General features: G+C 40.5%; 1 protein-coding gene across 3 annotated transcripts in view; it reads left to right on the forward strand.

Annotated features, from left to right (window-relative positions):
- The first annotated feature begins 434 nt into the window (after nucleotides 1–434).
- KIF13A (kinesin family member 13A) overlaps nucleotides 435–15,478 on the forward strand; it is a 208,697-nt gene continuing 193,653 nt past the window's right edge. The window contains exons 1-2 of one of the 3 annotated variants that reach the window (XM_036255370.1): nucleotides 435–637; nucleotides 879–969. In XM_036255370.1, coding sequence (XP_036111263.1) covers nucleotides 583–637; nucleotides 879–969 — 146 coding nt within the window. In that variant the 5' untranslated portion in view covers nucleotides 435–582. Of the gene's footprint in view, nucleotides 638–838; nucleotides 970–15,478 lie in introns of those variants that run through there. The other 2 variants (XM_036255369.1, XM_036255371.1) reach the window with 2 other exon arrangements.

The raw sequence follows: 15,478 nt of genomic DNA on the forward strand, positions 1-15,478 counted from the left end.
CCGGCACGCCCCAGGCTCCGGGTCTGCGGGTGACAGCGGCCCCAGAAGGTGACTCAGGTCCACGGCGATCCCCGGGGGTCCCCACAGGCACCCGTGCAAGCTTGGCCCGGGAGCCCCGCCCGGGGACAGCAGGCGTCCCGCCCCGGATCCCTGCGGTCCCGAGCCCTTTCCCGCCGGGGCCCCGCGGGCTCCGGAGGACGCCGTGCGCGCGGCTGAGTCAGGCCGCCCCGAGCCTCGGGGCCCCGGCGGGCGGGCGGGGCGGCGAGGATGGCGGTGCGGCCGGGCCCCGGGCGGCAGCGAACGGCCGCGGCGCTGCGTGCTCGGTTGGGCCCGCGCGGCTAGAGCGGCGCCTGGGCCCGCGCGGCCTCCTCCCCGCCCGCCGCGCCCCGCCCCGCCCCGCGCCCGCCCCTCCCCGGGCCGCGGCCGTGCCCCGCGTTGCGCTCCCCCGGGATGGCCCGCGCGCCTCGGCGCTGCCTCACGGAGCTCACGGCGGAGCGGTGGCGGCCGCGCTCGGGGGGCGCGCGGCGGCGGCGGCGGCGCGGCGCGTGAGGGGCCGCCTCCGGCCGAGCGGGCGCCGCCAACATGTCGGATACCAAGGTAAAAGTTGCTGTCCGGGTCCGGCCCATGAACCGACGAGGTGAGGAGCTTTCCGCTTGTTTCTATCAGGGGTCTGGCCGAGGGCGGGGGCAACTTTGGAAACTGCGGGGCCGCGGGGTTGGGCGGCGAGCGCGCAGCCGAGGCCGGAGAGCCGGGCGGAGGCGGCGCCCGCACCGGCCGTGCAGACCCGGGCGCCGGGTGTCCGGCTCGGCCGCCTCCCCGGAGAGCCCGCGCCGGCGGGATGCTCGACTTTGCAACGTTCGTGTTCCCTTTGCTTTCAGAACTGGAACTGAACACCAAGTGCGTGGTGGAGATGGAAGGGAATCAAACGGTTCTGCACCCTCCTCCTTCCAATACCAAACAGGGAGAAAGGTAACGCGGGAGCACAGAGGGCGGGAGGAGGACCCGACCCGTGGTCTCCAAGTTTGAGCCAGGAAAATGGGAGTGCTCTTTCCTATTGTTAGGAGGCTCGGCTTCAAGTTTGTCGCACGCTCCTGTCTGAAGCTGTTACAAGTCCAAGTTCCTCTCCTTCCTCTGCCCACCCCCGCGAGCAGCATCAGGCCGGGCACCCTGGCCAGAGCTTAGCACCAGTCAGTTGTGTCCCTGGCAGGCCCCAAGGCACCCAGACATAGAGGTGCCGGATGGGTGGGACCCTAAAGATGATTAGTCTAATAGCCACATTTTACAGATAAGAAAACTGAGGCCTGAGTTGGCAAGTGACCGCCCCAAGACCTTGTTGTTCACGGATCCCAGTGCCCCAGGTTCTTTACACCGCTGCACCGTCTGCTTCATTTGACAGACTTGTTTGGAGACTTGTGTGTAAAACGAGAGAGGACCCGATAATAAAGCAAAACAGTCTAAGATGCAGGCTGAGGCCTGAACCATTTAAAATCTTTGTTGTTGGTGGTGGTGGTGCTGGATTGAGATAATGCCTGAATGTAATACTCCAAGTTTGATTTTCAAGGGAACAAAAGTAGTGTCCGAGCTGTGTAGACACTGGAGGGATGCTTAAAAGGGGGCTGCGTTTACTAGATGGCAACATATTTGCATTTGAAAAGTTGTAACTGCTGGATCCTTATTAATTCTGCTCTATTCCACCCAGCAGTATGGGAAAATGACCTAAAATAATTTGAATATTTGACATTTTTCTGGTTAGCCCCTGAGAAGAACACAATTGGAATTTATTCAATAGAGAAATGCACTGGCTTATAAAATATAGGAAAGAAAAAAAAAGGAGATTTGGCAAAATTAATTCCTCTGGGACATGAGTATAAGTTTGTGTTTCTAGAAATCACCTGTTGACTGATGTGCTACAATTTAGTGATTTTTGCTCTAGAAGATTTTCACTGGAGACTCTGAAGTAGCGTTTGTTACTTTATTGCTAAAGGAAGCAACTGCCTCTATAATCATGTGGTGTTCAGGCACAGTTTTGGGGGAATTAATGATCAGAATATAAGAATGGTGTTTTGTTTTTTTGTGTTTTGTTGTTCTTTTTGTACCAAGGCTGGCAATTTTTATTCAGTTTGCAAACATTTTTCCAACTAGATTGTTGTGATAGTAATTAGCTAGGTCATATTTAAAATGTGTTAAATATTTTTCAATAATGGATGTATCCTTGGGTAAGGCTTTTAGATACATTTTAAATACATGTATATATTTTAGATACATGTATAGTAGTGTAGTTTTATATATCATGGTTATTAAATAAACTCATTAAATATGTTAAAATATCTACAGGTTAAATTAGGTCAACAACTCCACCCCCCCACCCCCCCCACACACACACACAATACAACACAACTGGATATTTTTATATTGTTCAAGAAAAAAATTCTGCTGGGTCAGATTCTTCAAAGCAGCCGCAGAAACAGGTAGAATATTCTAACTCCTGTTATGTAGCTGCTGCTTCTCTTTTCCTTGTTGGTTTAGCACCTGTTCCTTGTCACTCTTAACCATAAGGAATGCTACTGTTAGCTACTATTTAATGAAATGAAGCTTGTCATTTGTGGGGAGAAATATTTATTTGTGGAATTTGTATAGAAATTATAACAGTAGGCAATTGATTAGAAATGCTAAATTATCAGTTGATCATTTTTAGGGCTTCAGTAGACACTGCCATTACTAATCAAGATCTTTTAAGTAAAAATTTGTAGGATGCTTTTGGGATTTACCCATATGCTTGCTTATTGAAATAGCCCCTTCTCTGAAGCTACAAGAATAGCATTGAAATATGGTTGTTCTCTTGTTCTGTGCTTCTGACAGATCTGATTCTTTGAGTGGTAGATCGGCTCTTTCTCTGGGGTTCTGCATGAGTACCATTTGGTTTATAGACCAACTGAGAGGGTTCAGTACAACAGTGTTGCTTGTAGGTTAGGATTACTGTATTGCAAGGATGGAGACACCAATTGCATTTTGATTTTTCATTATGCAGCTTGGCTTCATGTTTCTCCACCAGGTTTTCCCTTAAAGCAACAGTGCATTTAAAAATAGAAACAGTTCCTCCCTTGGGCTCTGTGTTGATTAATTATGACAGTGCTTCATGTTATGTTTACAATTTATTTCTGTCATTTGTTTTGGGATAGATCTCAGGGAAAGGCAAGAATATTATTTTTCTTACCTAGAAATCCAAGGTTTGAAGTATAAGAAGTTCTTAAATTAATATTGGCAAACATGTATCAAATTGAGAAGTACCATATTCCTGAAAATTGTAAGAAATTATTAATGTGCTAATCATGAAAAGAAATTTTAAGTTACTGGGTGAAAGTTTTCAGTCCTGCCAGTAAAACAAGTGAGAGTGCATTGATTTCCAGGGGAAGAAAGAGACAGCCTTAGCTTTTATAATTTTCCCCCTTTATGGAATCAAAGCCAAGACTACATGGTGAGGACTAAAAGATCACAGGGCTTCTGAGGTGAAAGATGTTTGTTTTGGTCCTGATAGTCAAAAATACACTGCAGAGGTCCAGGTTAATAGTTGATGTGTATACCATTACTGTTCTGAAACATTAAGACATGAATTTGTTTATTAAAATACAGTTATATTACTATTCAGGAGACATTTATGAAGTTTAAATCATATGGGCATCATACTTGGCACAGGAGATCCAAAGATAACTGTAGACCCAGTAACGATGGGCCTGTGTCAGAGGATCTCACCTTTGAGAGATATGGGAAAAGGGAGAGAAAATTGTTATAATACGATGTGGTAGATTGTGTAGACAATACTTTTGCCACCGCATGTACTATATTATATGGATATTACCTATTTCCTCTTCTGTCTCTGAGGCTGTGAGCTCCCTGAAGGCAAGTATCTCATCCTACTTACCTTTGTGTCCCATGCTCCAGAGCAGCACCTGGTTCAAAGCCAGGCACTCAGCATATGTCTGTATCAGTTAGGTTCCCAGTGTGGAGGAGCACCGAGGAAGGGCTGTGGAAGTGAGAGAAGGTGACATTTATACTGGCCACGTGGGTGCTAATAGTGTAGGCTCACTTTCGCAAGAACGGGAGAAAGTCTTTGTCAAAGAAAGTGAAAGCATACCTGCCAGAAATTACTTCTGGGTGATTGTGCATGCACATGTGTACATACGCACACACACTTACTTCTGGGTGATTATACAAGCACACGTGTACACACACACTTCTGGGTGATTGTGCATGCACACATGTGCATACACACACACTTCTGGGTGATTGTGCATGTACACATGTGCACACACACTCCTGGGTGATTGTGCATGCACACGTGTGCACACACACTCTGGGTGATTGTGCATGCACATGTGTGCACACACACTTCTGGGTGATTGTGCATGCACACGTGTACACACACATGCACAAGCTGTGTTGAGTAGGGGAAATAGAGTGAGAACCCTTAATTTGCTAAAATGGATAATAGTTAAAAAATCAAATAGAAAAGAATATGATGAAAAGTCTTCCTTTCACCCCTGCTGTCACTCCTACTCTTCCCATCCCCTCACCTCTCAAAAAAGAGAGAACCACAGTCATTCATTTCTCATACACGCTTGCATACTTACATATTGTTTGTATGTACTTTAACAAATATCTTTTCTGTCTTTAAATACCAGTATATTAAGATTCATTCTTTTTTACATCCAGTGTGAATGGTGGTGGTGGTTTTAAAAACATAGATGGGTGGCTTATGAGTCTGATCTTTAAAATTTTGGGGAAGTGAAGAGTTACCATGTAGAGAGTATAAATGGAACTTGCTTTCTACAGAATTTTTTATTCTTGATTATTTTATGTGAGTTAATGGTAGGGTAAGCATCCAAAACAATGTATATACAACCTGGCTTAGTTAAAAGAAAAAATGAGCTAAATTTGGGCTTTTAGTAAAAGAGCATCACAGTTTTAACTTCTTGCCTGTTCTCTATACTGCAAAGTGTGCAGCATACCTTGTAAAGTGTGTGAGGGAGGGTCAGTGGAAGAAAGCTACGTCTTGATCAACTGCATACATATTTTTTAGTTTATACATTATATGTTGCAAGTTTTTATTTCCAAACTGGCTTCCTCTGCCACTCCAAAATGCTTCTGGGTGGGTCCTTCTGCTCAAGTGTCTCTATAGATCAGAAACTTAAACATTAGTGAAAGTCATACAAAATTTAAAAGATCATCTAAGAAGCATAATATTCCATATCGTAAAATTATTTGGATGACTTTGAATTCTGTTCTGTTTTCCGTGTTGTTACTCATTTCTCTGGCTCCAGAATTACAGAGCTTATTGTAAGAAAACAGAGAGTGTTTAGGTTTTACTGATGTAGAAGTGAACATTGTTCATGCATGATATCAGTGGGATTTTAAAGGGCATTATAATGGAGTATTTTTATTAGCTGTCAACATGTTTTATTTCTTTGTTTTAAAATAAAGGTAGGCCCTGGCCAGTGTGGCTTAGTTGGTTGGGCGTTGTCCCGTGCACCAGGAGGTTACCAGTTTGATTCCTAGTCAGGGCACATATCTGGGTTGTGGGTTCGACTGCAGGTGGGGGGCCTGCAGAAGGCAGCCAATCAATGTTTCTTACATCAATGTTTCTCTCTCTCCTTCTCTAAAAATCAATACATTATTATATGTAAGCATAAGAACTGAAGGCCATAAAATAAAAGTAGGTTGAAATCTCTTACTTTTAAAAACAAGACTAAAAGTGATTATAATGCAGTGTAGATTAATGATTCAAAGTTATTTTGTTCATAGTCTCCAGTTAAAAATATATTTTACATTATGAATTGTGTTTATGTGTGTGTGAAGGCTCATGAAAAACTTTGCAAAATGCAGTGTCAGTTATTTTCCATCCCCTCTGTTCTAATTCATTTTAGAAATGGTGATTGTGACTTACTAAATTAATTTCACAATCCATTAATAGGTCTCAAATTTATAATTTGAAAAATGTAAGTTTAGTGGGCAAGAGGTTGGAGTCTAGATATATATGTGTGTATATTATATATGTGTATATATATATAGGGTTTGGCAAAAATAGGTTGACAGTTGTGAGTACTCCAAACACAGTTTATTCTTGTATTATTATTAATTATTGTATTTTCCATGTGAATAACTGTAAACCTACTTTTTCCCCACCTTGTTTGTTTGTTTATTTATTTATTTAAAAATTTTATTTCGCCCTGACCAGTTTGGCTCAGTGGTTGACCGTTGGCCTGCGGACCAGAGAGTCCTGGGTTCGGTTCCTGCTAGGGGCACATACCACACACACACAAAAATAAATAAAAATAAAAAATTTATTTCAATCCTCACCCCAGTATATTTTTTAAAAATTGATTTGAGACAGAGAGAAAAGGGATGGGGAGAGAGAGAGACAGACAGATAGAGACAGAGACACAGACATTGATGTGAGAGAGAAACATCAATTGGCTGCCTCCCATATGCTCCCCACTGGAGATTGAACCCACAGTCTGGGTGTGTATTCTGACTGGTAATCAAATCCACCACCTTTTGGTATATGGAACAACATTCAACCAACTGAGACACAGCACTAACATCCCACCCTGTACATTTAAATCAGTGTACATAGTTGAAAGTGTAAAGTAGTTCTATAATTTATAAAGGCCATGATTTAAAAAAATTATCTTTATTTCTTTCCTTAGAGGCAACTACATACATCAATTTTAGCTCATTCTTTTGGAATTTCCTTCCATATTTCGGAGAGACATGCTGGTAGTGCTAGTTTTTTATTTGCTCTCTTTGTTCTCTTCTGTGTCCTGTCTCCAGCCCACCCCAAATTCCTTCCATTCCCCATATTCCCAATATAGTTATATCATAATTTGGGTTGTATCAATATTTAGTGTTTACAGTATTTATATGACCGAATGGAACACTGTTTATAGTTGAACAATGTACCCTTCTGTGATCTCTTTTCCTGTCAGAAGAACTTTTTGTTACTCCTGGTGTTAACAGTTATTTATTTCTGTTTTTCCCTTTTCTTTAATTTGCTGCTTTTTCTATGTACTTGTCCTTAATTCAGCATTTATTGTCTGCCCTTTGCCTAAGTCTCATTTCAAGACATTCAGGCAGATCAAGTACTCCCTTGATATCATTTTCTTAGAGACATTTCTCCTTGACCCTTCTGACATTCTTCTTTGTGAACTGGTGGCCTTCTCTGCCTGGGTTAGCTGCTGTCCTGAGGTTTCCATCTCATCATTCTGAGGATTCCCTTCACCTGTCTTCTCTATGCGATGTCTTGTTTCTCTGTTTTCCTTTTCCTTCTTGGTTTACTGCCTCAATTTTAAAAGCGCATTCTTTATTACGTTCCTGAGAAAGGGTGCTTGGGAGGTAAGGTTTTTTTGAAACCAAGAAAATAGTCTTCTTTCTACCCACCCACCTCATTGATAGTTCTGATGGGTATGAAATGAAAGCTCTTAGTTGCCCTAATGTCTTTTATCTTCCAGTGTTTCTGTTGGAAAGTCTAAAGCTGTTTGGATGGCAGCTACTACCTTCAATTCTAGCATTTACATAGGCTCTTAAGAGAATCATTATTTTTATTTCTATTGTTGGAAGTTAAAAAGGGTACTTGATAAAATTTTCTAATAATTTTTTTTAATAGCAAAGAGCACATACAAAATGATTTGTGTATGCTCAGTGGACATTCTTGAATATAGGTACTGAGAACACACAAATCATATATAGTTTTACTCCAGAGAAAGCTCAGAGTCTACCTGAATATAGTTACACCTGAAATATATCCTTAGCATTAAAGATAGAGACCAATACAAACAAAACAATGCATTATGGAGGAGCAGGCTACATAGTTGTTGGATTTATTTGGCATTTTACCACTCAACCTATGTGGAAACTAAATAAATAAAGGAAAAAAATTAAGTTTTTCCATCTCTATAAATTTATTTGTAAAAATGCATAGTTCTTATATTTGATTGTAGTATCTAAGTTTGAAAGAGAAGAGAGGAGAAGTTCTTGTGGACTTTCAGTGTTAGAAGGACACTCAGTCCAGGCCTCATCATTTGCTTCAATCCCGTCTTTATTTCATGTTACTCTGAAATGCTCAGTTCAGTGAATTATTGATAAAGTATTATAACTATTTTACCAAATGTTCTTGGAATACACTTTTCACATCAAAACACAACTGTATTTTTTTTTCATTGCTTCCTTAGATAGTCTAATATATTTTTGCACAGGTAACTACAAGAAGCATGGCAGAAATAAAAGGGTTGGGGTCATTGTTCAACCAAGCTTAACAAATCAGTTATTTTTATTTTTTCTCTACTTTCATATTGTCTTTATTCATATAATATAAATATTTGCAATTACAGTTTTGTTTTGCATTTCTCCGATTTGTATGTTGTCATGAAGCATAGTTTTCACAATTAGATAGGGGTGGGCAAATGTAGATATACAGTTGTTTATATGGAAAATAATACAATAAATAATAAGTAATAATAATAAAAAAATAAACTGTTTTGTGTATTTACAACTGTAAACCTACTTTTGCCCACTTCTGTAATTTTAATGAATAGTGTGTTGTTTTAAAATTTTTAACCATTTCTATATTTTTAAGGTTGTTTCTTAACAATTATCAATGAGAGCATCTTTATGAAACTTTTAAATAATTCTTTGTCAACTGAAAGGCATTTCTTCTAAACAAGCTTGCCAATATAAAAATGTATCTTTGAAATTTTATGACAATATAAACTATCCTCTTTCATTATAATGGAGTTAAAAGTTGATAATTTTCAGATATAAGTATGAGATAGGTCATGGAAAACATTATTTTGTATGGGCTGTAACCAGAGCAGTGGTTTTCTCACTTGAGTGTGCAAAGGATTATATTATCTGGAGAGCCCCTCTCCCCCACAAAGGTTCTATCCAGCAGGCCTGGTGTGTGGCTTGAGAATTTGCATTTGTAACAAATTTCCAGGTGATGCTGTCAGCTCAGAACCAAGCTTTGAGCACCACTGGTCTAGACCAGCACTGTCCAATAGAGTCTTCTGTGTTGATGCACATGTTCCATATATCTCCTATTCATTATGGTAGCCACTAACTATATGTGAGTATTGTGCACTTGAAATGTGGCTAGTGCAATCAAAGAATTGAATTTTAAATTTATTTTTTATTAATTTAAATAGCTACATATGGCAGGTGCCTAGTGTATTGGACAGCATAGACCTAGAGATGGTTCTCAACCACGGTTGCACATTAGAATTACCTGGGGTGTTTTACAGATAGATGCCTGGATCCCACACCTAGAGATTCTGGCTTAATTGGGCTGCAGTGCAACTTGGACATTGGGATTTTTAAGTACTTCCCAGGTGTCCCAGTTACTACTGTTGCTAAACAAATCACACTAAAACTTAGAGGTCTAAAACAACCACTTTCTTATGTTCATGGATTCTGAGGGTCAGGAATTGGACAGAGCAGAGTAGATATGATATGTCTCTTCTCCACAATGTCTGGGGCCTCATCTGTGAAGACTGGAAGTCTGGGGGTGTAGTCATCTGAAGGACTGACCAGGTTGAATGTCTAAGGCAACTGTCTCACATGGTTGGCACTTTATTCTCATGTGTAGCCAAGGTTGAAATCCACTGATCTAGTGTAATAAACCAGGTTTTAAAACCCACTTTCACAAGTTGTCCTTCGGTTTATTTTACCATTTTAATTGTGATCACATAAGCTAATCCTCAGAACCATTAACTTTCTCAAAATGAATGTCTGAAAGCCTCATAAAATCAGCCTAAATATTTACCTCATTAAAGGCAATTCATGAACTTGAACAGGGTCTTCCTGTGCCAAGGGTGTGTATTATTGTGAAGGTAAAGCCTCAGAAATAAATTCTCTCCCATTTTTAGAAAAAGCCTCCTATTCCTAGCCAGGTGTATTTAACCATAATACCTCCCCTTATTTGTTTGTACTTGAATTTCAGCAGAAGGGAAAGGAATGACCCAAATTGTCTAGGTGCAGGGTACTTGTCTGTCCCTTCACCTGTACTGACTTTGGGGAAACACAGGTCTTCAGCTTTCCAGTGGCCTATGGACCCTTGTTTCCTGCTTTAGCCCCTTTAACTGTGTGCTGATACCAACTTCAGCTCCTGTACCCCATCTGTGCAGAGGATCGGCATGGCAGGAAAAGCAGGGTGGGAAGAATGGGTGCCTCCTGGTTCTGTCCCTGACTTGGTCTGTATCCTTGAGTGAGCCCTAATCCTTTTCCATCTGAGTTTCTTCATCTGTAAAATTGAGGGCTAGACTAGGTCATCTGTTTTTTTTAAGCTCTAAAGTTCAGATTTGTCCTCGCTATACTTAAATGTAAAGTTGAGTCAAATAGAGTAAGTAGGTAAAATTTATAGGAACTGAAATGTGTTGCCTTGTAATTTACTTCTTGTCAGAGAGTTAGGAAAGCTGGGGAGGACAGGATCACTGTTCTCGCAAGCTCGGTTTGCCTGCAGTAGCTGGTGAGAGAACTGAAGGTGTCAAGTGAAATAAGACAGCTCCAACTCCAGATACCCGAGGTCGTCATCAGCTGGCTGAGGAGCCTCTGTCCTTCACAGACATTCTGCATGCCTCCTTCCTTTGCTGGGACAGCAGCTTTTGCATGTGGCTGCAGGGCATTGTGAATCCTTTGATTTGGACATTTCAGTTTGTTTTCCTTTTGTACAGTTGTGTTCTTTCAGGACCCAGTGATCTTTAAACTGTTCTTGCAGGCGTACAGCTGTTTTATGCAATAAGTATGTATGTATGGGGGTGGAGAAATGACATTTTCACAGCTGTTAGCTTAAAGCTTCCTTGGGCAGCTTGTTTTGTTTCTGAGGATTCTGTTACAACTCTACCAAACTTGGGTTAATCCCCAGTATTTCTGATCTTTGGTGGTTGGACAACTCGTGTGTGTGTGTGTGTGTGTGTGTGTGTGTGTGTGTGTGTGTCTCCCTTTGGTTTGTGCCTCTTACCCTTTCTTTTGAAAGCAGAGTGGAGTTGTGGAATATGTGGGTTCCTTCAGAGTCTGGTCTATAGGTGTGATGAGCTTTGCTGCTGTCAGAAGAGGTATGAGGACAGCCTCTGTTTGCAGTTCCCTTGAGGGAAGAAATTTGGAGCCTTGTTTTTTGTTTTTTTTGTTTTTTTTTTTAACAGAGAACAGGAAGGAAGCCTTTGAGTTAAGGGAAGCTTTTCCCTTTGCTGTTGTGTTGTCTTGAGGAGACACTCCCTAGATTGTTACACCCACCACAAATGGCCACAAATATCTATGTATCTCCAGCTCGGAGCCTCAGAGGAAAATCAGAAAGGGCAAACAGTGGTGAACTGAATGGGGTAGATTTCCAAAATCTCAAATTTTAGAAAGGCCATATTCAGTAAATTTACATATAGTTTGTTGATCTGATTAACAAGCCTTTAGATATACATCCATTCTGTGGTTTCATAAAACAAGCCCTCAGAATTGATGCTTAGTGTGTGCACATATCTATTATCTCAACCAAGCAGAGAATGTGTAAAGGTTTACAGCTGACCTTGCAGTTGTAACTGTCCTTTTTAAAAATTGGGTAACAAACTGTTAGAGTGTTCTGTTTTGCCTTTTTGCTTTTTATCCTTAACTGCTTTTATTTATATAGTTAATTAAAACTTAGCATTCACCCTACAGATTGTAACAGGGAATGGTTACATTATTACATTGAGAAAGATCCTTAAAATACTTGTTTCTCTTGGGTAATGTTTTAAGTAGGGATGAGTGTGGTAGGGAAAACTTATCAAGATAATGGTGTTAAATTTGAGCAGCCTTATCCAGTTTTAAACATCTGCTTTTTTGATCTAGAGTTACAGTACAAATAGGTAACATTAGCATGGTAATGTCACTTTAATTTTTTTTTAAGCCTTGAAGTTTTGCTGGCTTTGATAGTTAGAACTGTATTCCTCTCTTGAGGATGGCAGCTTAGTCTGCATTTTTATGATGAATTATTCAGTGGAAATAATTTTCCAAAATTGCTGGTCTACTGTACTCCCAAGGGACTTAAAAAAAAAAGGCTCTCTAGGCAGGTTATTAACTAGTTTTTTTCCAAGGGTGGCTTCTTGCTATCCTTGCCCATAGATTGGTTTCTAGAGTTGAAGACCAAATTTTTAAAAACCAGTAGAAATAAAATGTTGGATAAACAGACTTTCTAACTTCTTTTAAATGTGCTGAGAAGCACACTACAACAAAAGCACCACTATATCTTGATACCGCATTTAATAAAATAAAGGACTCTCATAAACAGAATAGAAGGAAGGATATAATTAGAATTTAAACAGTGGGTACATTTAGTTTTGTCAAAAACTCACCACATTGTTAATTTTTTTCTTTCCTGGAAACTAGTGAAAATACCACTAAGGTGACCCCTGGATTGTGACATACAATTGTATGTCCCTGGTGCTGGTGATGTCTGATGGAACATCAACTATTAGAGTTTCTGAGCTTCTTAGATTCCTTTGGTCCTTATAAGGAAAAGCATATACTATAAATTGTTAAAGGATTTTTTTCTTAAAAAATTGAATAGAGTTCACCTTATCTGTGTGTATAATTTAATTTTTTAAATATCAGGGTACCTCTTTGCTTTTGTACTTTGATATATTGATGCAACCTTACCAATCTATTTAAAAGTTAGCCTAGCCCTGGCAGGTTTGGCTCGGTGGTTAGTGTCGGCCCATGGACCAATGAGTCTCAGGTTTGATTCGGGTCAAGGGCACGTACCTTGGTTGCGGTTGCGGTTGCACTGGTTGGGGTTGTGCAGGAGGCAAGCAGTCATTGTGTCTTCCTGACATCTATGTTCTCTCTCTCTCTCCCTCCCTCCCACTCTATCTGAAGATAAAATGGGAAAAAATATCCTCAGGTGAGGATAAAAAAATTAAAAAATGTTAGCCTAAACAAAGTTGAAATTTTTATGATGATTGTGAATTACCTTGTAGCTGAGTCACAGCTTTTACTCTCAATGAAGGAAAATCTTTTATTTGCCTTTTGTGGTGTTTCTGTGGCCATCCATTGGTGTGAATAACCCGTTTTGTAAAACACTATCAAGTGTTATGACAGAATGGTGCAGTAGGCAGGAGCCACTGAATGGACTTTGGAGGCAAACTGCTCTTGTTTGAAATTGAGCAACTTATTAGCTGTGAAACATTGGGTAAGTTCCTTAAGCCTCATGTCTTGGTTTCCTTATCTGTAAAGTGGGGATAAAAAAGGTACGTGGCGTTAGGGTTAGCATGGTGCCTGGTGCATAGCATTCAATAAGCGTGGACAACTTCATTATTTTTATTACTATCAGAACACGTAAAGCTCACTTACCTGAGCTTTGTTTGTTTATTTTTAAACGCCTAAAAAGAGTGATTAAAGAAGGAAGTCTCACATTCTTGCTTTTAAGTGTTAAGAATTTTCTGATTACTTTTGATTTAAATGCGGACACTTTTAGACTACCTTTACAATGTCAGATCAAGTACTTCACCGTCTCAGCAGATAGAACACAAGAACACAACTTTGCTGAGCTAGACGCAATGCATTTTGTCAAGAAGGAAATTCCTTCTGTAACAGGTGTTCCCCAGTTTCTTGTCATTTGGCAGTCACTCCTGTAGGTGAAACATTTTTGTCAAGAAATTGTATATGAATACCTGTGAGAAGTAAATGTCCTTGATAAAACTTTGCCATGTTTTTATTTAAAAAATTTTTTTTCTTTATTGATTTTAGAGAGAGAGGAAAGGAGGCGGGGAGAGAGAGAGAAACATTGATGAGAGAGAACATTGATTGGCCACCTCCTGCATGCCCCCCACTGGGGATTTGGGCCCACTATCTGGGCATGTGCCTTGACCAGGAATTGAACTGGTGACCTCTTGGTACATGGGTCAATGCTCAACCACTGAGCCACATTGGCCGGGCAAAACTTTGCCATATTTTTAAGTGTGTGTGTAAAGAATGGGGGCTGGTGATGAGAGGGTGCAGCAGAGCTGTGGAATGATATTTGAAGGGAGAAACCCAGTGCAGATAGCCTGCCTGGATTTTACCGGTTGTCAAACTAGCTAACACCAGGGCCTGTTCATGGTCCGTAGGGGTGGGACTCAGGCTCTAATTCTGGAGCTTCAACTCTGTGTACTAGTCACGGGGTGCTGGTCTCCTTTGTTACCTTAGACATAGTACCTTCTCAATAATGTTTGTTGTACGTAATTATATTTCTAATAATTGGATATATGGTTATGAGACTTTAGTTAGTATAGGGGTTCATGGGTGGCCGGTACTACTTAGTCATAAACTTTCTTCTGAGAAAATGAGTGTCTGAAGCTACTGAAACATTGTGTTCATTATCAGGTTTCTATACTTTTTTAGTTCCTGAGGCAACTGACCTTATTATAACCCAGTCCCCAGGCTGGTGACTCTTGTTCTGTGTATCACACCGCAAACATGCTCTCAGGGCCTCTCTGTTAAAAGTTCAAACAGAGAAATATTTTTACTTGTATATCTGGTTCTGTGGCACCCTTTTTTTAAGTGAATATATTTTTTACCATGAACTCTCTTTTATTATGTATTTTTTGTAATTTTTGGTTTTTGGCATTCTTTTCCTGTCATGCTAAGATTTGAAAAATAGAGTGAGGTTGTTTCATAGAAACATTTGTTTCCTTTGAATTTGCTATTTGTTTTCTTAAAGTTTAAAAAAAAAAAATCATGCAAACTTAAATGCATGTGTATTTGTGGGTCTGTTTTTTTTTTAAATAAAGGAGAAATGTATGTCCTCTCAGAAATTTTGATCGGTTTATTCATTTTGTGTGTGTGTGTATGTGTGTATGTGTGTGTGTGTATGCAGAAATACATTAAAACTAAAGAGGAAAAGATAAACCACAGAACTTATATGCATGTATGCATGAATAACGGACATGGACAACAAAGCGGGGGAGAGGGGACTCAGAGGGGGAAAAAGGAGAAACGTCTGTAACAAAAATAAATAAATTAATTTAATAAAAAATAAATAAAACCAAAGAGGAAGATAAAACATTTTGATGTGCTAAATACTTTGTATATTTACATGAATGAACATGAAGTATGTGCTGTGCTTTTCTCTTTTTTCTCTCTGGACATAAAACATCTCCGCCAACATTCACAGCCTGCAGCCTCCTACGTGGGGAAACTGTAGGAGCGCAGGCGGGCGTTTCTCCTTTCGCCTCTGCCGGCTCTCAGCTGTGCTCTTCGAGTTGCCGCTTCACCCCTTGTCCCAGCCCTGGAAGAAGAGAACAGGATGGAGCAGTGGGGAGGAGGAGGGATTATGGGAAAGGACTAGGCCCTAAGCACCAGCATCCTGACTGCCTCGACTTTCCGGCCTCTCCCCAAAGCAGCCTTGGAGTCCGTGGTAGGCCTAGACAGGGTGTGGGGGGTTGAGCGAATGTGTTCAAGTATCTGAGGTTATATATTAGATATT

Source organism: Molossus molossus, unplaced genomic scaffold, assembly GCF_014108415.1.
Source record: "Molossus molossus isolate mMolMol1 unplaced genomic scaffold, mMolMol1.p scaffold_m16_p_12, whole genome shotgun sequence".
Classification (NCBI taxonomy): Eukaryota; Metazoa; Chordata; class Mammalia; order Chiroptera; family Molossidae; genus Molossus; species Molossus molossus.